We start from the raw sequence: 25,630 nt of genomic DNA, 5'->3' as shown, positions 1-25,630 counted from the left end.
TTCAGAGTGCAACTCCCCCACCACATTCCCCTGGGACACAGCAGGCCATCTGCCACTTGATGCCTTTCAGTCAAACTGGGATGCGTGTATGAAGCTTAGTTTGAACTTGACACAAACTACCATGTTCAATATAGCCAGAATAGCATAGGGTGGAAAAACATCTGATGGTGCCTGAGGTTCAATGCTGTGAGATACTCGCTCCAATTCTGTGAGCACCCCTGTTTTTTCAGGAGTCTATCGTAGACGAGCAAGAAAGCAACAAGGATGAGAACATCCACCTGAGGAGGTTCCTGCGGGTTTTGGCCAACATCCTCATCATATGCTGCTTGTGCGGGAGCGGCTACCTCATTTATTTTGTGGTGAAACGCTCCCAGACGTTTTCCAAAATGCAAAATGTTGGGTGGTATGAAAGAAATGAGGTAAGGGAACTTCCAGTTTTCTGCTGTGATAATTTGCCTTGGACAGCAGCATAATCATTGCTGCAGCTTGAGGACAGCATCCAAGGCAGAGGGATTCCCTACCAGGGCCCAGAAGTCCCCTTCAGTACCTTTGTACTCACGTTAGCCAGGAAGCACATTGGTCTCACTGAGAGCTTCTAGGGCAAATTAACAACTCCTGCAGAGAGGGGGAAATACTCTTAAAAATAAATCACAATAAAACTCAATGGGTCTTCAGCACTTACAACACGGACCATTTTCTAAAGAATCTACCTCAAGTTGCATATTAATTCTTACAAACTCTGTTGTACTAGAAAGCTCTCTGGGTGTTAGAAATGCCCATGCTCAGACATAAAGCTAAACTCAGATCTTTATCATCCATCTTGAATTATGGGAATAAGATTTTAGAACCTGCAGAAAAATTTCAGTTGTCAAAAATTTTCTGTGTCTGATTTTGGAATGAGAAGTTCAAATCTTGAAGCTCTTCACAAAAAAAACCCCAACTGTTTCAATCTATGGAAAGGTTTGATTTCAATGTATACTACATTATCATGTATTTATATATCAAAGCCAAATTAAATTCAAAGCCATGCATTTTCATAATTCCCTCAGAAAACATTAGCAAGATAGCACTTTCTCACAGACTGCTTTATTTCAGTGAACTTTGCCCAAAGAAAAAAAGATCCTATTAAAAAAAAAAGTTTAATGTCTGAGACTTTCCTGGTGATAACTTGAGATCTGAATATATACAGTTCTGGGTACTGTTTCCTCTGCTGGAAAGACACAAAAGAGACCTGTGAGTCAGAGCCTGCCAGTAGCTGTACAGACACAGTCCTCTGCAGGCCAATGGGCTGTAAAAAAAGATAGAGACTGCAAGTCATGCCTGAGCTAATGCTGATTTGCCAGTGACCTCATTGACCATAGTACAACTTAGCATCTCACGCCATACAGAGGAACAAAAATACCACTTAGACATATTTTCTTGAGCTGCAAAACGGAGTCCTTGATGCGCTTCCATTCAGATCCATAATTGCCTATTGCAAAAGCAAAGGTGCTGAACATGGAAAATAAACATTAGCATCGATTAATTATCTTTATGCACACAAGCCAAGCCTTGAGCTTCCTCCGAAACTAAAATAAGAACCTCGGAGCTGATGCAAGCAGTACTACGAGGGACTTGAGGAACCTAAATATTCATGAGTCTGAACTGACAGGGAACAAATTCTTCAGAGCTCATCCCTTTGCGATAACAGCAAAAGTGGAAGAGCAAGCCGTGCAACCCAGCCCTGAAGTCTGATGCTGTGCTGCCTGCACACTAAGCAAAGCCAGAAGCTGAGCTTGCTTTGGCTCCCTCCCCTTTATAAATCTTTCAGAAATCTCCAACCAGTTGCTGGCAGCCCCCTGCTCTGCTCAAAGAAAGATAGTCGCTGCTGTTACTATTAGCAGTAATCTTGTTTTCCTCATGTGGCAGGTTGAAATTGTAATGTCCTTGCTGGGCATGTTTTGCCCTCCACTGTTTGAAACCATTGCTGCGCTAGAAAATTACCATCCCCGCATCGGGCTGAAATGGCAGCTGGGGCGGATCTTCGCACTCTTCCTTGGGAACCTCTACACGTTTTTGTTGGCCTTGATGGATGATGTCAATGAAAAAGTAAGAGCTGAGCCGAAAAGCCACGTTCGCTAACATTTCCAGAGCCGAGGGTGAGCACGGCCCATCCCTGCAGCCAGCAGCGATGATCACCCCCTTTGCAGCAGGCACTTCCCCTGTCCCCAATCCTCTCAAGCATCGGCTGCAGCATCCTGGGGAGACTCACCAACCAGAGGGGTTTCCAGAGAGTCTCCAGCTTCTTTTTACAGCCCTGAAAAGAAAGTGGTTATTGTCTTCTATAATTATGGCATGTTAGGGTAATTCAATTTTTTTCTCCATCTGACACCATTTGCAATTTCTATTAACACAGACCCCGAGGATATAGTTTATAATCCTCTTCCCCTGCCCTCCCCTCTTTAACATTATCCTGGTAGCATGTTGCAGGCAGATAACTGCAGGAAAGGATAAATGTCTATGTGATCTGCAGAAAAAATGACTCTGTTTTAAGCTGAGAAGAATTGGGGGAATTGGGGCGGTTTGCTCTGCCCTGAAAAATTGTGAAGAAAGTGAGGAAGGAGGACTGGGTGGAGGCTCCCTCTGCACACAGGAGTCTTGAAGGAGGTCTGGCTCCTCCACATGTGGGGAGCAGGCTGCTAGCTCCCCCAAATTCACAGTGCCCCAATCTGCTTTCGGTCTGGAAGGGCTGCTGCTCCCCTGCTCCTGGCAAAAGGGAGGGAGTTTCTGTGCTATTGCCAGCACTGCAACTCTGTTGTAGGCAGATGCTTCTATGACAGGTGCTGGTAGGGAGGAGGGGAGAACCCAACGCCTTGAGTCTCTCCAAACATGTCTTCTGGGACCTCTATTTCCTGATGCTTTTGGCTGGGGGGGGCGTGTCTCTTCGTTGCAGCTGGCTGAAGAGGACGTGGTGAAGAACGTCACGCACTGGACGCTGCTTGGCCACCACAACTCATCCGCAGGAAACAGCAGCACAGCCACCCCACCTCCCCTTGATCCCGCAGACATGCCCAGGGGACCCTGCTGGGAGACAACTGTTGGCATTGTAAGAAATTCATTACGTAGTAAGTCTCTGGGCTGGTTTCGGGTGGGGAATTTTTTGTTGTTGATGGGGTTTTTAGCAATTCCAGGCTTGACATTTTCCTTGGAAATGACATCTCCTTTCCCAACTCTCACAGAGCACCACCAAGGCAGTGTAAGTCCTTGGCTATGGTTCTCAAGCCATGGTGATGAAATTCCCAGCTGGAAGTGCCCAGGGCACACACAGCTCTGTGGCACTTGCTGTGAAGATCACAAAAGGCCAGGTAGTCTGCAGCCATGCCTGCATCATGTTTTCGTTCCAATCACGACTGCGCCTTTGAAGCAAACCTGTCTTCTCCGCTTATTGCTGCACTTCAGTTCACGTTGCAGTAAAATCCAACCAGAAGACATGCCTCAAATAATTCCTGACATGTCCCAAATTTTAACGCATCATAAGGCCATGGGACAAGAGCACAATTAGGCAAAATAAACCCCCTGAAATGCATGCAGGGTGGCCTTCAATTCCTCAGAGTTTCACCCCACAAACCCACCCTGCAGCCTTCACCTCGCACCAGGAAGTTCTGCAGCCAGACTATGCACAAGTTAAAAAGTAAAAGCAATTATTTATTGGCTGATATAGATAACTAGGGTTTACGAAGCTATGCATTACTGTGTACACCTAATGTGTCTTCACTAGCCAAGTGGTTTTCAGTCAAGTGGGGAAAGACCAACCGCTGTTGGTCCTTGGAAAGGTCTGATCCTCAGTGCAGCTGAGCTGTCATCCTCCAGATCCTTGTCTTTTCCCCTCAGACATTTAAACCCTTTCTTTTAAGTGTTTTTCCTTTTGAATCCTTGGGACACCAGCTATCTCTGTCCTACAAGTCTCACTTCGGCCTGCAATTTTACCCTTCTTGTCTTGCACATCTCCCCTCTCTACACTTCCTCGCAGCTCTTGTTTCCAGCTGAGCAATTTCCTCAGGAGTCCACATGAACATTACAGCACTGAGCCATAGCAGAACTATGCACAATCAAAATTACCCTCAGCATATGTATGCTTTACACCAGCGTTAGTGCAGCATTAACATTCTGCTTCTGCTTTATGTGCTGCCACAACATATAGCTCAGTCGATAAGGCTAACAGCAACTATCAGGGCTAACAGCTATAACAGAGCTCATGGTTCCCAAGCACTGAGGTAAAGCTTAGGCACTGCCAAGTGTTTGAAAGCAGGCAGGGAGTTTGCTCATGGCATGCTTTTCTGAAGGTTACTGTCATATTAAGACAAATGGCTTAATAAAAAATACAGTCCCGAATGCACTACTGAAATTATAGGAGCTAAATGTTTTTTCCTTGTTTTAAATTCCAGGAGTTCGTAAGGCTCACCGTGTCTGATATCCTGGTTACCTACATAACCATCCTGGTGGGAGATTTCATCCGAGCTTGCTTCGTTAGATTTGTGAATTACTGTTGGTGCTGGGACCTAGAGGCTGGATTTGTAAGTCAGTGTCTTATAGCTGAGAAGATAGAAGTAATTTAGGGCCATTTGGTCGAATGCTAGAAACAGATTGGTTTTGAATGCTTCCAGTGGTCCTCCAGTCTTGTCTCATAATTTAATTGGTGTAGGTAGTCTCTGCATCACTTCTCTGGGTCAATCAGTTCCATCCTAGAAAGAACCCTACAAGAATGCGGTTCTCTCCCCTACCTCAGGACTTTAAAACATGGAGTTAAAAACAAACAAACAAACAAACCAACCAACCCCCAAAACCTGATGTTCATTCAGTTGTTACAAGCCCCAACCTTTGGACTCTTCTATACCTCTTTTCAAAGCCCCAGACCTTCCTGTTTGTTGCCCACCCCACAAGCAGTAGCATGCTTCACTTGCAGCACCATCTTCCGATCGATTCTGGAAGCTGGTGTTACTTCTGCTGCAGTGGAGCAAGGAGTGTTTCCTTCCCCTCTCACATAAGCGTAACACACAACAGCGCTGGACTCTTTGGTATTCATAAAGGCTACATTACCAAAGCAGCCAGTACTGGAGCTGCACAAATGCAGAAGAAAGTAATGAAGAAAAAAAAAAAAAAAAAGAGTCCATTGTTTCACGTAAGAAGTGACAAAAAAAGATGGATTCAGAGGTGGAAATACCTTGCAAGATGACAGTTATAGCAGTGTACCAGCTGCCTTACTGTCATACTGGGAGGGTTTCCAGGGGGGTCTGGAGAAGAGAAAAGATGAGGGCTTTGCAGGTGTCTACAGGGGCCTGGTCAAGCAAGGGCAGTTGGGGGACAACAGGCATTTTGCTGCTTGTGGAGCAATTTTGTATTTCTTCTGGGGGAGGCAGAGGACATTTCCCAGGGTGGCCGAGGGATTTCGGAGCTTGGAGGACGCCCCGGCAGCCAAGCAGCAGGAAATTGCTCCCATCGCATGTGCTTAGAGATCATGGTCTTGTTGAAGCTTCTGGTTTCCTCCTCCTGGAAGTCCTCCTGGCCAAGTCCTCCTCTCACTTTGTTAGCTGCCTTTGATTTTTTTTTTTTTGTTAGATGCTTCCCTCAAAACAACCTTTAGAAATACCACACATGGTTTTCTTCCTTCTTAAGATCTCCATTGTACAAATAGCTGGAAATCTCTTCTGTCCTGCAGGCACTCCTTGATGTACACAAAAAAAAAAAAAAAAAGAAACCACAACATTTCCTGGACATCCATCCTCCCCCTCTCAGTGACATTTCAAAGAGCTGCTTTAGGGCTTATCTGCACTTCCCTCTCTCCTTTTCCCTGGCATTTGGCATCAGCCCAGGCAGGTTGCAAGGCGATTTCACACTGAGAAACAAACCCCATTCAGCATCTCTCAGGGGATGACCAGACTAACATGCTCCAGCAGGTCAGCTTTTGCAAATGAGCAGTCCAACCCAGGGAGCTCTGAAGGAGCAAAGCGAGGCCCTTATTTATTAGGACTAAGTAGTAGCATTAATTTGCAGCCCATAACATAGGCAGCGTTAGATGGCTGGCACTCTGTGATCTGGCAAAGGCAAAACTCTCCTTTCATGCCAAGTGGCTCCCATGGTAGTTACAGAAAGAGAAAAGCACCGTGGGCTTCTCTCCTCTTTTTCTTCTACATCTTTGGGAGATTCGTGTATTCTTCCTAGTGCTATGTGTATTACTCCACTGGTGCTCAAGTAGGGGTTGTTTTTTTCTTTCCCCTGGCTCAGGAATGAAAAAGGAGTGAAAGATGGTTTGGTAACAGCCATCTAATTGAACCTAGCCATGGGCACCAGCATAATGTGTTTTTCTAATGTATATAGTGAATAAATCTCTTGTTTAACCCAGCCTTCTCACACAGAAGTACTCAAGGCAGAGAACAGCAGGCACAAAGTTGTCTTTATTTTCATGGAAAAAGCAGCCAATATTAACCTCTAGCTGAAGATTTGAAGTAGAAAATGGACCAGAATCAAAAGAACAAAGAAAACAATGTTTGCACCCATCCCTTCACGAAGCTGTGAGCAGTCAGCTAAGCAAGACTCTGACTAGGCTCCTTTTGAGTTTTCATCATAAAAGACAAATATCTTAAACTTCAACTTTATGAACTGCTGACAGTATTAAGTGCATGCAAATTGCATGAAAAACAGACATACTGCACAGGACATTTCAAACATATAAGGGCATCACCCATCATTTCTTAGAACCATCTTTTCTGCAGTGCAGTAAAACAAAAAAATATTTTTTTCAAGAAAATGTAAAAGAAAAACTTCACACATAGTTTAATCTGCCAGAAGTCATCCGAGTTTTGCGTGCACAAAAGCAGATATATGTAGAAGAAAGAGTAGCTTCATCATAGGCAAACCTAGCAGAGTAATAATTTATAAAACAACAAATACTGTCAGTAGACTAGACTAACCTGTTCTGGACTTACCACCATTACCACCCACATCAGACAGGTTGCTCCATATAAAGCAGTATTTTAACTACTGGCTATCACACAGCAAAATGCCACCAGATACCCATCAGGTCATGCATTCCCTCATCTTTCTCTCCCTTTGCCCTCTGTTTCTGTTCTTCAGCAGCCTGCTGCTGCAAGACCTGGGGACACCAGTCTGTCTGACATAGCATTTGCCCTCCAGCTCACCATTATCACCATTTAAACATTCAGTATTTTACCCGGGTGGAACTGTAAGTCCGTAGCCAGATACACCAGCTGGAGTGTAAAACCTAGTCCCGTACCATGGCTCCTTTGCTCACAGCTGGCTTTATATTAGCAGGGAGAAATAAACACAGAGCAACTCTAAGCACCTCCATATATCTTTCCAATTTTCAGCAAGCCAAGAGAGAAGCAGCTGCCCACAGTGCAGTAGCTCCAATTTTGCTTTCAGTGCACTGCTGCTGGTCATTCAAGCAGTACGCATGCAGCGGGAGCCCTCCCAGAAATCCCTTCACACCAGCTTTAAATAAACATCCTTATACCCAGCAGCAAAGAATAGCAGGTACCTCCAGCAACAACACACTCTCCTTTCTTTCCCCATGCAGCCATCCTATGCTGAGTTTGACATTAGCGGCAACGTTTTGGGTTTGATCTTCAACCAGGGAATGATTTGGTAAGATATTTCCTTTTTTCATTTGGTTGGTGTTTGCATTATTTAGAAAACCTGCCAGTGGAGTTAGAAAGCTTCCAAGCCAGCTAGAATAACCTTTGAGTTTTGGTTTCTCTGATTGTTTGGTTTTCTGTGCTTGACTATAGAAGTGGAAATTTAAAAATGCCAGCTTACTCATCCAAGAGGAGTAGCAGCGGCATAACTGAAAGAGAGATCGATCAGTCGTACAAACCCGGCCCCACTCACTTTTATAAGGTCATTTTTTTCCAGTGGTAAAAACATATTAAGGTGGTCCATGTGCTGGGGGAAGAGATCAGAAAGGGTTTTGGGGGCACCGCGAGCTTACACATCAATGCAAGGGTGGGCACAGAGCCAGCTAGAGCAGGTTGGGCAGGAGGGGCACGTCCCAAAACCACCCCAAGGGAAGGCGAACGGGAGCTGCTCTGCCCTGCTGTGGCAATAGGCAACAGCACAAAACACCCTCACCTCCTCTGGGAGCAAGGTTTCTTTTGACATGGATTGATAATTTCTGCCCATTTCCCTACTACAACATCTCTGTAGGTTTAAGGGGGTCTCTCCCTGCTGGTTACATTCACCTGACATTTTCCAAGCTATCTCCAAGTGATTTTTGTCCCAATCTGAAAAATCTTTCTTTGTGACCCCCCCCCCCCACTGAGGGGTCTGAGACCTTGCTGGTCCTCAACGCATGGTTACCATACCCTAATGTGGATGCAGGCAGCTTCTCCTCCAGGAGCAGAGGGGTAGCACAAGCCAGCCCACTCAGACTTCATTTGCAGGCAAACTTGCCACCACATGAATACGTGTTTGTTTTCCTTCTTCTGAAAATAAAAAGCCTTCCAGCCTGTCAAAAAAATACCACCTGTCCTTCTCCTTTCCTTTTCAGGATGGGATCCTTTTATGCACCAGGGCTTGTGGGTATAAACGTGCTGCGCTTGTTAACCTCCATGTATTTTCAGTGCTGGGCTGTTATGAGTAGCAACGTCCCTCATGAACGAGTCTTCAAAGCATCCAAGTCTAATAATTTTTACATGGGACTTTTGCTTTTGATCCTGTTTCTCAGCCTCCTGCCTGTGGCTTACACCATCATGTCCCTGCCTCCCTCCTTTGACTGCGGACCATTCAGGTACTAGCAAAACACCAAAAAGGCCGTTTTTCTGCTCTAATACATGGGATTATTTTCATGAATTTAGAAGAGCTGGACTCCAGCAGAGATGGTGAAATGCCTCCATTCTACGTCTGGTTAAATCCGGTGTTTCCCCAACACACACCAATGAAAGCACCAGAGGACAGCAGGGTGCAGCCCCCAACAAAAAAAAGCAACAGGAGCACCTGTAAGGCTCTCTGAAACATTGTGGGAGCAAAACGGGTCCAAAGCCTCCTTCTAAGACCTTCCATAAAGCCAAGAACTGCCACAGCACAAGATGTATTTTACATGTTGAATTTCGTTGGGAAATAGTAGGAAATTGATAGGTCTGAGCCTGAAGAGCTGCAGCTTTTAAAAAAAAAAAAAAAAGAAAACAAACAAACAAACAAAAAATTTTCTGTTTTTTAATTAGGACAGAATCAGCACTGCACAGAGCATTCAGTGGACCTGATTAACATGCCAATAAAGTCTAATTTGATTGAGTAATGCCATTTCCTGGGCCTGCTGAGTCTGACTCAGCAAGGAGCTAGCTTGGAACAAATTGTTCCTGTAGATGCACTGTTTTAGGTTATCCACTTGCTAATGGAGAATGACAACAGAAAGCTAAGAGACTCAGGGGAGAAGGCAAGAGACCAAAATTCCCCTCAGTTCTGTAACAAGGACGGGTGTCAATGAGCAATGTCAGAAGATCTGACAAGAAACTTGCTGCACACACACTATCATTTGGAAATTACTAATCTGCAATGTGAAAGAGCTATTTCAATTCCCAATCAACCCTTCAAAAGCCACTCAGCCTGATTCAGACCCTTGGCACACCTGTCAGCTCCACTGAAAGCTCAGCTCTCCTGGGCTTAAGGCAGTTGATGAAGTTGGGATACCATTTAGCCAAGTTTGTCTTTATTGACTCTCATCATGAGGACAGAGTCCAACACCTTCCTGAGCAGAATCCTGCAAGATCCCAGGAGGCAACAAGCCTAAATATGAGGAATAGCACTCGTAGGGTTGAATTCACAGACCCAGAGATGCTGGGGAGAGAAGAAGGTCAATTACGTAATCCAGCCTTTTACAGATTTGTTCTCCTTTCATACAGAATACTCTCATCTGCTTTATCAATCCTGTTTGAAATTACTTTTTCACTGAGTTTCCTATTAAGCAATAATCACAGCTTGCTATTTTTGTCATTACTTAGCAGCTCTTCAAGTTGGTTCATTATTTCAGAAAGCCGGAATTTGCATATGGAAAGTCATCTCTACCATGAAAAGGCCATATTTAACACGATATTGATCAGAAATGTATGGTTACTGCAACCTGTAGGGTTTTATACATTTCAGAGGGGTAAATAGAACTCATAAAGGACCCACATGTGGAAATAAATGTATTAACTTCAGGAGCAAGTTAGCCTAGCAAAGATTATTCTTACAATCAATGGCAGGTGGGGGGGAATGGATGGACCAACAGATAATTTAAAATGAAGGCATTTCAAAATCCTTGGTGGCCAACAGCAAGCCAATGCTCACTGAAAGAGAAAGGGAACATGATACCTAGCATTGTTAGATTAGGAGCTATTTTGTCCCTCTAGGAAATACCTATACTTCTTAACTGGCCGCTTGTCTTTCCAGTGGAAAGAAAAGGATGTATGAAGTCATTCAAGAGACCATCGAGCTTGATTTCCCACTCTTTGTTGCCAAGATCTTCAGCTACGTGGCAAATCCTGGACTGATCATACCTGCAATTCTGCTCATGGTGTAAGTTTTCCTTGCAATATTACATGCCTGGCTGGGGGGAGGAGGTTGAAAAAAAAATGCTGGGATGTGTAATGAGGTCTAAATACAGCTTCTGCTGAGATAACAGCCTGGATTGGGGCAGACACAGGCTTCCTACCTCCTTCACCTTCGCCCAACCCAATTTTCCAAAATTTAATTACCTGACCCAATTTAACACAACTTTGTAGATGAAATGTATTGCTGACAGAGGCCTCGTGGATATTGAAGCTGTCACAGCTTCCATATGAAAAATTTTCAGTAGCCAGCGGGAAATAAATGGACGGTCCTAGCCTGGTGCCTTTTGGAGAAGCAACTTCTGTCACAGCTGGTGGTATTTACAGCACTGCCAAGCCAGGGCATTCAAAAATTACACTTTCTCAAAATATGAAGAGGTGTGGGTTTTGTTTGGGTTGTTGTTGGGGGGGGTTGTTTGTCTGAGTTTTTTTATTTTTCCAAATAACACATCTGGAATTTGTTTCAGTGCTGTCTTATCATTTCAGCTTTGAAACCACACTTAAATCCCTAGCACCTTCAGCAGCACTAGGACCAGGGCAGTTCTCTTTTTTCTTTTTTAAAAAGATATTTTAGGCATTGTTCTTGAGGTTTCCATAGCTATCAAAATGAGTGGGAGAGCTGTGGCCAAATTTTATAGGCAGCTCCGAACACTCCAGACTAAACAGTGGGAGGCAGGGAGAGAGTTGGGGAGCACATTACATATGTTTGCCTGCTCTAACTCGTCCACACACATTGGAGATGGGCCTTTGGGCTGATCCAGCACAGCCGCTCTTGGGCACTGTGATGCTTCATTCTGAACAGGTTACACTGAAGATAATGCCGTTAAATTAAATCAAATACAAGTTCCCATGTTACAAAGTTTCTTACAGAAACAGCCTGAGAAAATCCCAATTAAACTGAAAATGACCTGTCATTCCTCTACCTGCCTCGAAGTACTTACACATTTTAACCTAAATAAAGATGATCAGATACTGTAACTCATGCAGACAGATCCTACACTTAGAAGAATCAGATCAGATACATGCAGCAGACAAGAAGTCTCACGCTACATCCCTAGTACCGCCAAGTATGTTATTAGGTTATTAGCTCTATTCCTGCGGGCTTCACAGTAGCACCAGCAGATGCTACCGCAAACATGAGATGAAGACTGCAGAACTAATCCACCCCAAATGGATGACCCTTACAAAAGGGCTGCAGGTCAGGTTTCTAAGGCTTTGATGTAATCCTTCAAAAAATGGGATGGGAGAGCAGTAGACCTTTGAAAATAATGTTTTGTTCAGTGACAATCTCCTGCCCTTTCCTCCACTGACAGCCAGGACAGAAAAGAGCACAAATCCAGTTTATCTGCTGAAGAGACACCTTTTATCACCCCTTCCCAGTCTAGGCTATTTCCACACCACAGCCTTCCCATCTGTCCATCTCTCCTCAAGACACCATTCTGTCTCCATCCCGATCCCCTCTCAGATGACCTGAGAGCAACAGGTGTCTTGCGGAAAAGCTGCTCACTACATGCACGCAAACTTTTCCTGGGATAATCCCAGACAAAATCATAGGAAACATCCTTGTACAGTAGCTAAGGCTTGGATCCCTTTCTCCTCTCAGAAAGTTTTCAGTCGAGGGAAGCACATTTAGCAAGTCCCCAGTTTCCTGCCTTCTTCCTGAAAGTCTTCAGCTTCTGCTGCGGTGCAGACAGGTAGACAGGGTCAAGCTGGAGCTAGTCTTTATGCTGATCCCCATCCAGCTTGCCAAGAGATTAAAACCTGGGAAATGCAAAAGCTTCATTTGGTCCTGATGAGCAGAGAGTCAGCAGCTCTCAAAGTAGCAGGCAAGGCAACCTACAATGCAGCCTAAATAAAAAATAGCCTCTACAAAGAGCAACAGGTGGATCGTAAATGGACAGTCTGTTGATTTTGATGGCAGACACTCAAAAAAAAAAAAAAAGTTTTCTGCTTCTATGGACTGAATTTAGCCATTTTCTCTAGCCATGATAACCCCTTCTCTTTTTCCAGGTGCAATCCAAAATGCCTCTTCTATTTATTTCTGTTCTTGGCTTCTGGTCCCAAACAATGATGGGTTCAGTGGGTGACATGGGTGTCAAACTTACTGTCCTGTTTCTAGCTGCCCGAGGACAGGGGAAAGAGGAAATAAAGAGCAAGAAGAAGCAGAGATATTGTGCGCACAGGCACATAACCTAATCCCACTTGGGTCAGGAGCAGGATTTCAAGCCATGGCTTGCGGAGGTTCCTGACAGAAGCTAGGAGCACAGTACTGCATCAAGGAGAAGAAGATTGAAAACTGCTGTGCAGACAGTGACCCACACTCTCCCCCCAGCTCAGGAGGAGCAGTAAAACAGAGAAGAGGGGTGCCAGGGCCATGCAGCACCCATGCTAAACAGCTCAAGCACAAGGGTGCATCCCCAGGCTCATTTTAGAGGCAAGCAGATCTAAAGAACCCCACTGAACATGGATAAACTCCATTTGCTAATGCTTACTTGAATTTCACAGCAAAGTTTACAGCTCCTCATGCTGCTGCTCACAGTCAGACCAGAACCTGGCTTTGCTCTGCCTTTTCTGGGAACCAGCACTAGCAGTGTGAATCAGGAATTCAATAGCAAACCTAGCACACCCGTAGGACCTGCCCAGGACACTGGCATGCACCTCGGAGGCTCACCCAGGCTGCTTCAGCACTGCTGAGGCTTGGCCTGAACAACCCAGTCTAAATCTGCCTGACTACCTGCAGATTTGAACCACAGCAAAGGCATCCCCCCAAATCCCCTTTCTGTGGCACTGTCCCTTTCCCCTCTCCCTCCCAAGACCCTTTAAGGGCAGTTCAATCCTGGACAAACTCAACCTCCCTTGAGGAATAAACCTGCAGTAAATCAAGGACAGAGGAATCTCAGGCTTAGCCTGCAGACAGAGCGGGCTTATATCTCACAGTGTTTGGGAAAGGGACCTGGTGAGTTCACACGCTTCCCATCAATGCCCTGTTAAACACAGGAGTCAGCATCCTCTCCATCCACATGTGGTGGATGGAGATGATGCTGGCCGCTAACGCAGAGGGAGAGAAAGGACTGAAAAAGGAATGGAAATGGATTTGCTCAGTTACTCAATGAACTTGAGAAAGCAGCTCAGAAACAGAGTGCATGCCATCCCAGACAGCTTTGAATAGGCAGATCTAGTTATCTTTATGAAAACAGGGTTGCTCCAGGCACTTACGTCTTTGGCTGGTCACCACAAAAATGGTAGAGCAGCCCCAAAGCCCTGATTACAAAGTAATATTTCCTAGGCAATGAGTTTGATAACATAGGAGAAATAAAACTATCACATCCTTACAGAAGAACAAAAATAACAATTTCCAAGAGGTTTTTGCAGGGCAGAGAGCCCACATCATCAAGACTGAGTTTTGGCAAAATACTAGGCAAAAAGAAGCAAATGTGTTTCCCCTAGGCAGACCCCTGCAAAAAGCCGCAAAAAAGGCCATCCTAAGTGCCCCTTCCTGATCTCCCACCTGGAAACCAACATACCAGTACACAGTGCCTTGCTGGGGTTAGAGGCAGGCATTCTGCTGACAAAATCCTCGAGCCTGGTTTGAGGATGCTCAACCTGGGCCGGACCCACACAAGCAGGTTATGAACTGTCAGGAAACTTTTTTCTTCAGTCTGCCTTTTTTTTTTTTAAAAGATAATTTTCTACTTTACTTTAAAAAAAAAAAACCAAACACAACAAAAGTGGTAAACTGAACGGCTGGTCTTTTCCTGCAAATTGCTCAGAGTCACTGAGCAGATGATGTTTCTAATTTAGAAGAATAAAAGCACTCTACAAAAGCAGGAGGAGACATTTTTGACAACCAAAATATTGCTGGCTGGCAAGTGTCAGCAGTGATGAGACAGCCCCAGACATTTGGGCATGTTTTAAAACACTTGCCTCCCCGTGCGCTAAAGGCTGGCTGCCAGCATGCCCTCTCCCATCCCGCTCGCCTTTCAGTTCCCTCCAGCTTGGCTTGGTTTTCCCCTGGCTTTGGCATGCCCTTTTTGCAGAGGAAGGGATCGAAACAAAAGCCAGTAGCTATTCTCCGACCTGTTTTTTGCTTGCCCTCGTTTCCCATCTCTGCTCACTCCTGACGGGCCCTTCTTTCCCAGGAGGCAGCTGGTCCTGGCCAAGTGGGAAGGAGGAATGTGCCTTGAGCAACGTGCTTTTCAGGAGAGGGTTCAGGGCCCTGCTCTACCACCATTTTCCTGGTTTCCTAGTTTTTTCTAAGGTCCCTGTGTAACCTGGCACCTGTTTTGTGTCCCAGGCCAGGGTTTTCCTTTGAGCCATAGCAGAAAGCCATATGTTTTATCTACTGAGTTGGTTTTCAAGGCTGGTGCAAAGGAAGCAGAGGGAGCCCATGGCCAGCCAAACTGGAGGCAGGAGGGCAGGATGGTCATTTTTCTTCTGTTTGAGCAGAACTGGGCTACTGGACTGCTACAGTCCATCTCAGCTGACCATGACCATCCTAAGCCTTGACCCTCTAAAAGCAGTTTGGAGACAGCTGGTAGGAAAACTAGGTATTAGAAGGTAGGCAAAAATTAAATGTCCCCTCCTTGTGAAACTTTGTCTTTCCCCTGATCTTATCACTACAGCAACACACTTGTTTTTGTAGCCTCGCCATCTATTACCTAAATGCTGTGGCTGAAGCATACCAGCGCGCCAATGCAGAGCTGAAGAAGAAAATGCAAATAGTAAGTATTGATCTGGCAAAGCCATCTTTGAAATACCATGCACTTCAAGTTTGATGTGCAACATATGCTTTTAAATTGCTCTTCACTTCTGAACACGTTAGTGACACAAAGAGAAGACACATTCTATGCTTGTTCAGTCCTCTCTGATGGCATTTAATGGCTAACTGCAAAGAGTGGTCACATCCCATAACAGGCTTGCTATTTCATACATCAAAACTACAGTGACTTTTCCCATAAACTGTGCTTTCTACCTAAAAAATAAGTTACCTCAAAGTTCAAGTAATGTTTTGGAGCCTGAGATTTCCCAGGGACAATGATAAGCCTATCAAAACCAAAGCCAGATTTTGTACAAGCTGAAGAGCAAAGAGCTATAAATAACAACACGGCAATAACATTTTTTACCAGTAATTCTCAAAGCACTTCACAAAACAGGCTGGTGCCTGTCTCTGCTGTGCAGATGGGAAAAGCAAGATAGACAGATGCAATGACTCAAATTAGCAGGGTAGGATTTGGACCTCATGATAGCTAGCACTGGGAGAGGTTGCAACATGTAGAGGACCATAATGCAGGGACCCCTGAACTAATACAAATCAGGTCTGGCAGCAGAATACCTGCAAAAGCACAGCTCTGCTTAGATGAGTCTCAATGAGAAACAGCAAAGGTGTCCTGTTACCAGGGCCTGTGCTGGTCTGGCAGCACCTGTTTCCCCCAGAGCTTTCCTGGTGGGTCTCTAACTCTGTGCTGTTTTGTACTACATAGATGCGTCCAAAGTATCAAGCTTTGCATCAGGAGAGGATATGATGCCATCAAAGGACTGGTATCAGCCATTTTACTGCTACAGGGCAGGATCCAAGCTAAGGAAGCAATGCTACATCAAGCAACGCACTGCATAAAGCAGAGATTGGTGCAACATTAAAAGTGAGGATGTGAGCACTGAGAAATGAGACTCCATAAATTACATCCAAATGCTCAAATTCAGAACTGATCACTTATGCACATAGTTTAAAATAAGAGTCTTGGTGCATAGGGCATCCTCAAGTACTGCAGTAGTTGAACACATGCTAGAGCACACTCAGACTTAGGGGCACGTCGTCCGTACAAACTGGTTGTGATCAGGGTTTAAGGGAGCACAAACCCCCATGGAGGGGTCACAAAGCAGGGCCCGGCACTACCCAAAGGAACAGAAACATCTCCAAACAAGCACCTGCCTTTGTACAGACCTTACATACCTTTGTCCCACAGGCACCTGTAGGTTTGCTGAGACAGCCAAGCCTGGTGAGAGGAAGGGTACACAGCAGGGCAGGGGGAAAGGGAGGGCATCAGCACAGCCCCACTGCTTAGGGAGTGAGGGACGGGAGCTGCCTGGTCATGGCAGGGGTGGTCAGCAGTTGGAGACCACCAGAGACCACCCATGTGATGACCTGCTGAGCTCAAAGAGATCTGCCGTGGCTGCTCCCAGTGTCTCCCACGTTTGCCAAATGGATGGAGGCTGCTCTGTGGGTTGGGGCCTCTCAGCTGTAGCAAGGCCACGAGCTGCCTTGCATTCCATGGCTCCAGCACACAACTCCCTTCATTAGCAGATCACCCTTTGGGGAGAAGGAATGGAGCTGGAGTGGAGTCCATCCAACCTTTCTCACTGTAAGAGAGGGCAGCCTCTCCCTTCCCCATCTGGCATGCTTGTCCTGAGCAGAAACAGCCCCTGGGTATTTTCCTCCCTCAGCCATCCAGAAGGAAATCTTTTGAAGACCTAAATGTATGCAAGTAAAACCAAAGACAGCCCTACAGCCCATCCCCATACTGCCATGCCTTCCTCCTCTTCCTCTGGCATTTATCACTGACACCCTCCCTCCCAAGAGGTCCACACTTAAAACAAACCAAAACCCTAGGGAGGGCAGATTGGCAGTTACAGAAAGACACAGACAGCCTGGTAGACCTAAACCACTTTATCAGCAAGTGCTTTGCCCTAACAGAAGCAGAGCCGTCACTTCCCAGGCTCTCAGTCCTGCCTGGGATATACCTTCTTTCCCTAAAACCCTTGGTCACCAGACCAAGATTCAGCACCTTGAACTTGGCAAAGAGATTGCATTCATACCAAGAAACACTTAGCCAGGCCAACCATGACACCAGGCCACCATTTCATGGATTACATCTGCAGTTTCAAACTAAACCCGATGTTTTTTATTGATGCAGCAACGTGAAGAGGAGAAAAACAAGAGAAACAACAAAGCCAGCACTAACCCCACGCTGCAAGATCTGGAGGATTTACTTACACCAAGTACAAAGAGTGAAAGTCACCCCAAACAAGCAGAAGGTAAAAATTAAACAACCTCCCCTAAACCCTCCTGAAAATGCTCCTTTTGCCACCAAACTGACTGGGAAGGATTGAAAAACTGGAGCAATTCACATTTGCAAGGGATCAGATGAATATAACTAGCACAGATCTGGTCTGCTTACAGAAGTCCACCTGCCAATGGACACCCAGGAAGGGCAAGTTTTTAGACTGGATTACGTCTTACATAGGCTTATCACAGTGTGGGAATTGTAATCCAAAGTAATGATTCGTATCCCAGCTATTAACCATGCCGGTCACGAAACCAGCAATTTATTCTGTGACCAGTGCTGAAACTCCAGCATTGTTTCTGGGCTGATGAGTTGAGCCAGGCACAGACTCAAATTGAGGTTTTCATTTGAAAATTCATTATGAATGAGCTGGAAGCTTTTTACAGGACTGTGTTGGTCTTAGGGCAAATAAATGCATGCTGTAAGCTCTGCTGAGGGGGGTCCGTGGCTGGGCAGAAAGATGCAGGAGGAGGCATTGGCACCAGAGCCTGGACACTCTCAAGGAATACAGGTTCTCCAGGCTCAGTCTGAACCAGCCATTTCCTGACTGCCAGAGCCTCCTGCTTCCATTTGTGAGAAACAGTGCAACACGTGTGAAAGATTTTGCTTTTATCTTGATACAGACAAGAAAAGCAGACTAGTGCCACCATAACCCTCTCGCATTTAGATGGGCTGTTTCTTGGAAAGGCCGAGACGAGCTGGAAAGTTCAGACCAACCCGATACAGATTCCCCCCAGAGCAGACCCAGGGCACTCATTTAAATGGAAATAGTGCTGGCAGTATTATGGGTACATTGAAAATTAAGACTAAAATCAGCAATTACCCATGATCACCATGTGGCTAGAGGTGTACCAGCATGGCTGGTGTCATGGTTTAAACCCAGCCAGCAACTAAGCACCACGCAGCCGCTCACTCACTCCCCCCCACCCAGTGGGATGGGGGAGAAAATCAGTAAAAGAAGTAAAACTCATGGGTTGAGGTAAGAACGGTTTAATAGAACAGAAAAGAAGAAACTTATAACGATGATACTAATAAAATGACAACAGTAATAATAAAAAGGATTGGAGTATACAAATGATGCACAGTGCAATTGCTCACCACGCGCCAATCGGCACCCAGTTAGTCCCCAAGTGGTGATCTCCCTGCCCCCACTCCCCCCAGTTTATATACTGACGTCACATGGTATGGAATACCCCGTTGGCCACTTTGGGTCAGCTGCCCTGGCTCTGTCTTGTGCCAACTTCTTGTGTCTCTCCAGCTTTCTTGCTGGCTGGGCATCAGAAGCTGAAAAATCCTTGACTTTAGACTAAACATTACTAAGCAACAACTGAAGACATCTGTGTTATCAACATTCTTCTCATACTGAACTCAAAACATAGCACTGTACCAGCTACTAGGAAGACAATTAACTCTATCCCAACTGAAACCAGGACACTGGTAGGACTGTCATGTCTTATAAATGCATCAGTAAGAACCTGCAAAGAGACACATACTAGCTGTTGGCTGGGGGCTAACAGTCTTATTTATGGTTTCTTCACTCAGATGCTCAAACACAAATCCCCAGACACTTGGGTTATTGCATGTAGAAGAAACAGCAGCCACTGGGGAGAGGCAGTGTTTTCTCTCAAGAAAATAACATTCATAATCTTTGCTCTAGATGAGAAAAGAGAGTCTCCTAATAGAACCAGCCCTGTCGGGAAAGGAGGCAAAGCAGCAGCCCCGGACGGCAGCCCCATGACTGCTGGGAGAGGAGCAGCATTCACCCTGCCACCGCACGTGTTTGTGACACAGCCACCGAGTCTGGGTGTCCGGGCACCTTACCCTGGCCAGCCCAGGCCAACGGGGCACCCACCAGGACCAGTCCCTGGAAGGGGTAGAGGGCAGCCACACTACTCACATGCTGCTCAATAAGCTCAGCAATGTTTCTCCTGTTTGACGTTAAAATAGAGGTGCTGCGTGAACTATAGTAGTTTTAGTAGGAAATTATTACTGTACATTGGTCATCTACTCATGATGGTCTGTACCTATGCAACACTGACTATCTAAGCCAGCTTTGTTTAGAAGCTTAGTAGTACTTTGGAGTTGTAACCCCCAATGGCTGCACTGATTTTAATCACAAAGGAAACAGGAGGCGGTCAGGATGAAAATCAGCCGTAGCATCGCTAAACTACTACATACAGGACAGAGCCCCGTGGCCACTAACAGCAGCACGGTGAGCTCGCTCTGTGGCATGAGTGCTTGCCAGTTCCTTCAAAGGCTTCTTCAGTTAATAGAAGTAGTGTGAGTTTACCTGTCATTTCAGCAAATGGGTTTGGGGTTTTTTTCTGTCCCTCTACCTGAGGAATTAAGTATTCTTTTTTAAAAGTGACTGTCCCTGTCCAGCTGCATGGCAGCCGCTACCCAGAGTAGAGGACTCCTACTAGACCAGCATAGGAAGAGGTTTTGTCCACCACGCTTTGTCATTTGTGATAGCTTTCCTCCAGTCTACCTCCTCCAAACTTTCATCTTTTTGTTTCAACCCCGCTGTGTGTACCACCACCACTTTCTCTGGGTTCCCGCTCCGCTCCTCTTTTCATAGTCTATCAATAGTAGCTTGCACCATTATTTCAATCCCTGGATACAACTCCTAATTTAGTAACACCACCCAGCACAACTGAGAGACTAAAAGTGCTTTGGCCTAGTTTCCAATTATAACCAGTTAGAAATTTCTGGTGCAATTTAAGGATCATATCTTCCAGATCTACAGGACTTCTCAGGACTCCATGGCAGGGCTTCTCTGAGTTGACCTGCTCTTCAACACCTACAGTTTCTTCCTGTTGTTGACACAAACCCATTCTGGCCAGCTTTGATCTGGTGTTTACACGTGTGTTGTTCTTCATAAAAAATTCTGTAAAAAATAAACTCATGTTCTTCAGTAAAAACAAAACCATAAATATAGCTAGTTACAATTCCACTACGGTTGGGATATTTGGGATTAAAGGTTCTCACCTTGAATTTTTCCACTAAATGCCACGAATCTTGTCATACAATATGTTCAGGACAAGAAACTCAGTAACTTATTTCTCCTCTATGGCTTGACAGAGCACAGACCATTTGACCTTCAGTCTGGGAACATCCACCTTTGAGGAGCTGGGCAAGGGGGTCCAGTTAGGTCAGACATGAGGCAGTTTGGAAGAAGGATTCTGTTCTTCAGGTCCAAACCAACAAAAGTATTCAGGCATCTGACTCCTCATAGAAATTAAGAGCTTAAATATTTAGTGCTGTGCTTATTTGTAGCTAGAGACCTAGCTCATTTTTTGATGTCTGTGCTTTTTATAAAAGAGACCAGAGCCCTAGAGAAGTACTTTCAAGAGATACAAGCGAGAGTCAAATAAAAGGAGAATTCAGAATTTCTTCAAAAAATTAAATCATTGCATTTTGCTTTCAAATACAGAAGAGTCAAGGGGTTCTTTGTAGAAATAGCTGTCCCTAGTATGTGGCTCAAAGTCGGTTTGGCTGTTCCCAGGCACGCTGCGATGGTCAGGGTTGCTCATTCTCCCAGGAAGCCTCCATGTGGGAAGATGCTCATCAGATTTATTTCCTGGTCTTCAAAGGACATTTCTCTGAACTGGGTCTCACAGATAAGGCCTTGCCTTGCCTCTTTGCTGTGAGAATAGCTAGTGCAACACGGCTCTTCTGCCACCTCTGTCCGCAGAGATACCCAGTCATTGAACTGGAGAAAAGTCAGACAAGAAGAGGCCTTCTTCAGGAGACAGAAGCTGTTGTCCCCCATCCTTCTCTGCAGGTGTCTGTAGAAAACATTGATCAGAAAGTGCTGGGGAAAGGTGCTGCCAGCCTGCTAATCCAGAAGGATTTCACAGAAACATCACAGTGCCCTGATTTGAGCCCAGCCAGTCTGCCTTGCAGACTCTGGTATCTTAGGGAATGGTTGCGTAATAAGGAACAGGATTTCCCTCCTCTTCTCACATTAAAGCACGATTTGGAAAGGGGAGATGTGGCTTTAGATCTCACTCACATCTGCTAGAAAACAGGGGCTGGAAACGTACATGTGTGTATGTGTGTGCACATGTGGAAGAAAAGTAGAGAATATTTATTTACTTGCACAAGGAATAGAAGGTCAATAAGAAACATCATGAAGAAGTTGTAGAGAACTCCAGACAGGTTTTGAAAACCTGAGAAGCAGAGGCAGACTTAGACCAGTTGAGTAACTATTCCAGGATTTGAATGCTCTCTGAATCAGGCCCCCCCTGAGACCTGCAATAATAGTGAGCATTACAAAGCACTTTGTTGTCTCTGGAGCACCCAACTGCTCATTAGCTAATTAATCTTTCAAGGTTTGCTCATCTCTAATTATAATACATTAGGTTCACACATTGATCAACGTCTTTTGCAAGCTCAGAGACTTCAGGATACAAGGGTGACAGTATCAGCTACACAACAATTTCTGCAGACCGGTGGCAACTCTCTTCCCCAACTCCAATTAAGTCCTCTGTTAGAGCATAACAGTTGTGAAGAGTGTAACAATGCCAAGGCTCGGTCCTCATGTTGACCAAAATGATTATTTGGCTGAATTTTGAGCCTATTTACCAGTTACTCGCATGCAACTGGAGGTTAAGCTCCACAAACTCATTGGAGTATTCAGTAGTGTTTGGTTTCATCCCTATTTTTCTATTGTTGGGAACAGCAGCAAGTACTTGTCTGAGAATTTAGCATAGATTCCCCCCCCCGCCTCCTCTCCTGACATTTGTTGAAAGACTATATCCATTCCAAGCTTCCTCTGGGGCTCAGGCTAACTTCAAGGGGAAAGGGAAAAAAAGCAAAAAGCTCAGTGGTGTGTAGTGGGAGCCTCCTAGTAACATCTCACACAGCACAAAGTTTGCATTCATGTATGACTAGAAAAGCCCTCTGCATTGCAAATTTTTCACATCTTCTATTGCCAGTAGCTTGAATGCTGCATCCAAACGGTTTTGGTAAAAAACAAGGAAATATCTAAGCTTAATTCTTTTATTATTCTTCTCACTGAAGGCTTGTTTTTAAACAGGCAGCTCTCGTGGGCATCAGTCTTTAGTTCGCATGGCTAGACAGAGCATGGCAAGACTGAGCATCTGCTCAGCATTACTGATGAACAGGAATCTCAAAATAAAAAATAAAATTTAAAAGGGCAATTTTGCAAAACACATGTGACTAAACATGAGCTGTGAAAGGAATGCCAACATGCACAATTCTCTTAGTGTCAAAAATGCCATTCAGCCATTTCTTTCATACTGTACTCGGCCGTGGTATGAGACAAACTGCATTCTGTAGTCACAATGAACAGAAAATAGTAGATGCCACTAAACATGTTTGCTCATAAAGCCAGAAAAGCAGTCCAAATATCTCACATATATGCAAAGAATACACTGATTTTGCATTCAGTACCATAATACTGCGGCCTTGGCTTCTCCAAAGCAGAAAAATCAGCTTTTCACTCCAGAAAGAGAATAAGTTCCTTCCAAAAGAGAACTTTGAAACATCCAAGCTTGCATTTTCAGGTAGCTTATATGAAGCTTTCCAAGGAGAGAAAGGGGAACAAGTATTGCATGCCACCACCATTGACAGTATTTTCTTCTGATAGCCTCACTTACTGCAAACAAGCAGTCAAGATCATCTTGTTGATCCCTCTTTCATCCTCTGCTCCTATAGCCGACCCTGCACTAAGATAAAGCCACCTATCACACATTTTGAACTTCCACAGCCACAGGATTGTCACCTTGCTTGAAACTCTGAGCTACAGAGGTCTTGTGTGTAATCTGCCTCCCTTCTTCAGGATCTTCACTGTCTTCCATTGCACAGCACTGCTCATGGCAGGGGGAGAAGGGTTTCCTCATACCAGCTAACATAACCAGAATTTTTGGGAAAAATTTTTGGTTTCTTTCAAAAGGGGGGATGTCATCTGCACATCTAAGCTAAAGAAACCTCTGAACTACAAAGAGGCTCCACACACTGCAAGGGCCATCGTAGGGACAGGGGCCACAAGGTGCACTGGCTCCTGCACCTGCTACGACCTACCCTGAGAAACCTTCACCACCAAATCCAGGCAAGGAAAACAACCAATGACCATTTTCCCATACCCAGAGAAAATTCCTGGTGATGGAGACTGGTATTTTTGCAGCTTATCCCACCCCACGAAGCACATTGCTCAGCATGCCTGGCCAGACAGGGGCTCTGCCAGTGCCAGGAGGACCACAGTGGCTTCCACACTGGTGAAGATACACTAAGACTCAATCTAATGTCCTGCGGGCCCCTGACTTGACCCTGGCAGGCCATGGGTGCAGCAGGTCGCCCACCTCTCTGCAACCATATATCAGGTGCTTTTGCTGCACAGGGACCTTTGAAGCCTGACCCCACTGCATCGCTAAACCACGTCTCCTCAAAGCAGCGATGTCCTGACAAAAAAAAATAAAAATGAAATGCTCACCAAAAGGCTTTAAAGAGCGATCCCCCCATTTTGATTCATGCTGCATGCAATGTTATCAGCTCTCCAGTCTGACAGCCGTAGGGATTTTTTTCTCTCTGTCATGCTTTTCTTGCCACTTGCCTAAGCCCCGAGGCAGCAGCTTGTCCTTTGGCAGGTGGCAGCCCGGTTTCATCTGCAGCCAAGGCTTTATCACTCACAAATGCTCAGACAGTTTTTCCCTAGGGAAAAAGGCAACTCTGGAAACTGAGGATTTCTAGGTCCCAGCCCATGTCTCACACAACATAGTCATCATTGCTGAATCAGAGTTCAGCATCATGTTTTAAACAGACCAAACATAACATAACGCTATGCTGTGGCACGCTGACACAGGGAGTCTCGGCTTTGCTGCAATCATTCATTTCCAATCACAGGACCCAACTTCCTGGGTCCCCTTCAATTCAGCCCTCTATAGACAGGCAAAACCAGGGGGGAACATTGTCTCTTAATCTTAAATTGGTACCATGTGCTGCTACCCAGGAATACCCGCTTCCTCGATGTGCTCAGCAAACAGAGGCCACTAAGCTCCCAGACAGTCTGAGTATGCATGTATCCACACAGGCATCAAGATAAAGACAAGCGGCTTCTAAAACATTTCAGGATTTATATTATTTTCTGCACCACTCCTTCGTGATTGATGGCAAAACTGGAAAGCACTGAGGCGAGGGGATGCGCTTGCAGCTGGTGTGCCAAGCGTCTTCCCGTGGCAGCACACAGGCGGAGGGAGGAGAGGCCACAGCCACCCAGGGACAGATGGACAGACAGATGCCATTTCCTAGCAGGCAAAAGCTTTGTGTGTATCAGCATCAAGCCCCCATGAAAAGGCCAGACAGGCAAAAGCCACCCAAAGGTGACAGAGCAGCCAAGGGGAGGAGAGGGGCAACCACAGAGGGTCCCTCCCACCTCCTGGGGACCAGACCAGGCAGGAGAGGACCGGCTGGACACAAGAGCCCCCAGGCTGAGCCCAGCTGTGCTCCCCAGAGGCTCATGCCCAAGGGAACCAGAGCAGGATTTAGCATCATTTAACCCAGCTCACAGAGCTGGGAAATCAGGAGGGTTTGGCCCCACGTGTAGCAAGCAGATGGGTTCGAAATTCAGCAGCCCTGCACCCCCCTTGGGGCCAGCATGGGGGTGAGGCCACACTGCACCCACTGCTGCTGCATACAAGCAATGAAAAAGTTTTGCAAGGAAACAGCTGCAGGATATTAAAGCAGGAACAGAGGCGAGGAGAGCTTCTCTGGTGGGAACTGAGCAATGCCTGCCGAAGCTGCCAATGCCATCTCTCTCCAGGCAATGTGGGAGGGAGAAAAAATAACTTCAGCTCAGTTGAAGATAAAATAAAAACACCCATAGCGGCATAGCACTGTTACCTGAACCACTCAAGCATGAGCAAACCATCACAGTGATCAAGTGTGCCGATCAGGTTAGTAGTAGGTGGAACATTATTAAAAATGAGTTAGTAACCCCATTTTACTGGGGAACAGCAGCTGCAGAAA

The 25,630-nt window shown here is 45.6% G+C and overlaps 1 protein-coding gene across 1 annotated transcript in view; it reads left to right on the top strand.

Annotated features, from left to right (window-relative positions):
* Positions 1-20,997, top strand: part of TMC2 (transmembrane channel like 2) — a 35,829-nt gene extending 14,832 nt beyond the window's left edge. Inside the window, exons 11-20 of the mRNA XM_052794136.1 lie at positions 231-419; positions 1,909-2,088; positions 2,933-3,085; positions 4,425-4,553; positions 7,574-7,641; positions 8,543-8,782; positions 10,423-10,548; positions 15,223-15,301; positions 17,492-17,612; positions 19,299-20,997. Coding sequence (XP_052650096.1) covers positions 231-419; positions 1,909-2,088; positions 2,933-3,085; positions 4,425-4,553; positions 7,574-7,641; positions 8,543-8,782; positions 10,423-10,548; positions 15,223-15,301; positions 17,492-17,612; positions 19,299-19,552 — 1,539 coding nt within the window. The 3' untranslated portion in view covers positions 19,553-20,997. The remainder of the gene's footprint in view (positions 1-230; positions 420-1,908; positions 2,089-2,932; positions 3,086-4,424; positions 4,554-7,573; positions 7,642-8,542; positions 8,783-10,422; positions 10,549-15,222; positions 15,302-17,491; positions 17,613-19,298) is intronic.
* Positions 20,998-25,630: the final 4,633 nt, after the last annotated feature.

Source organism: Harpia harpyja, chromosome 1 (assembly GCF_026419915.1).
Source record: "Harpia harpyja isolate bHarHar1 chromosome 1, bHarHar1 primary haplotype, whole genome shotgun sequence".
In the NCBI taxonomy this organism is placed as follows: Eukaryota; Metazoa; Chordata; class Aves; order Accipitriformes; family Accipitridae; genus Harpia; species Harpia harpyja.
The sequence above is the reverse complement of the archived record's forward strand: the minus strand, read 5'-3'. Positions and strand labels throughout refer to the sequence as shown.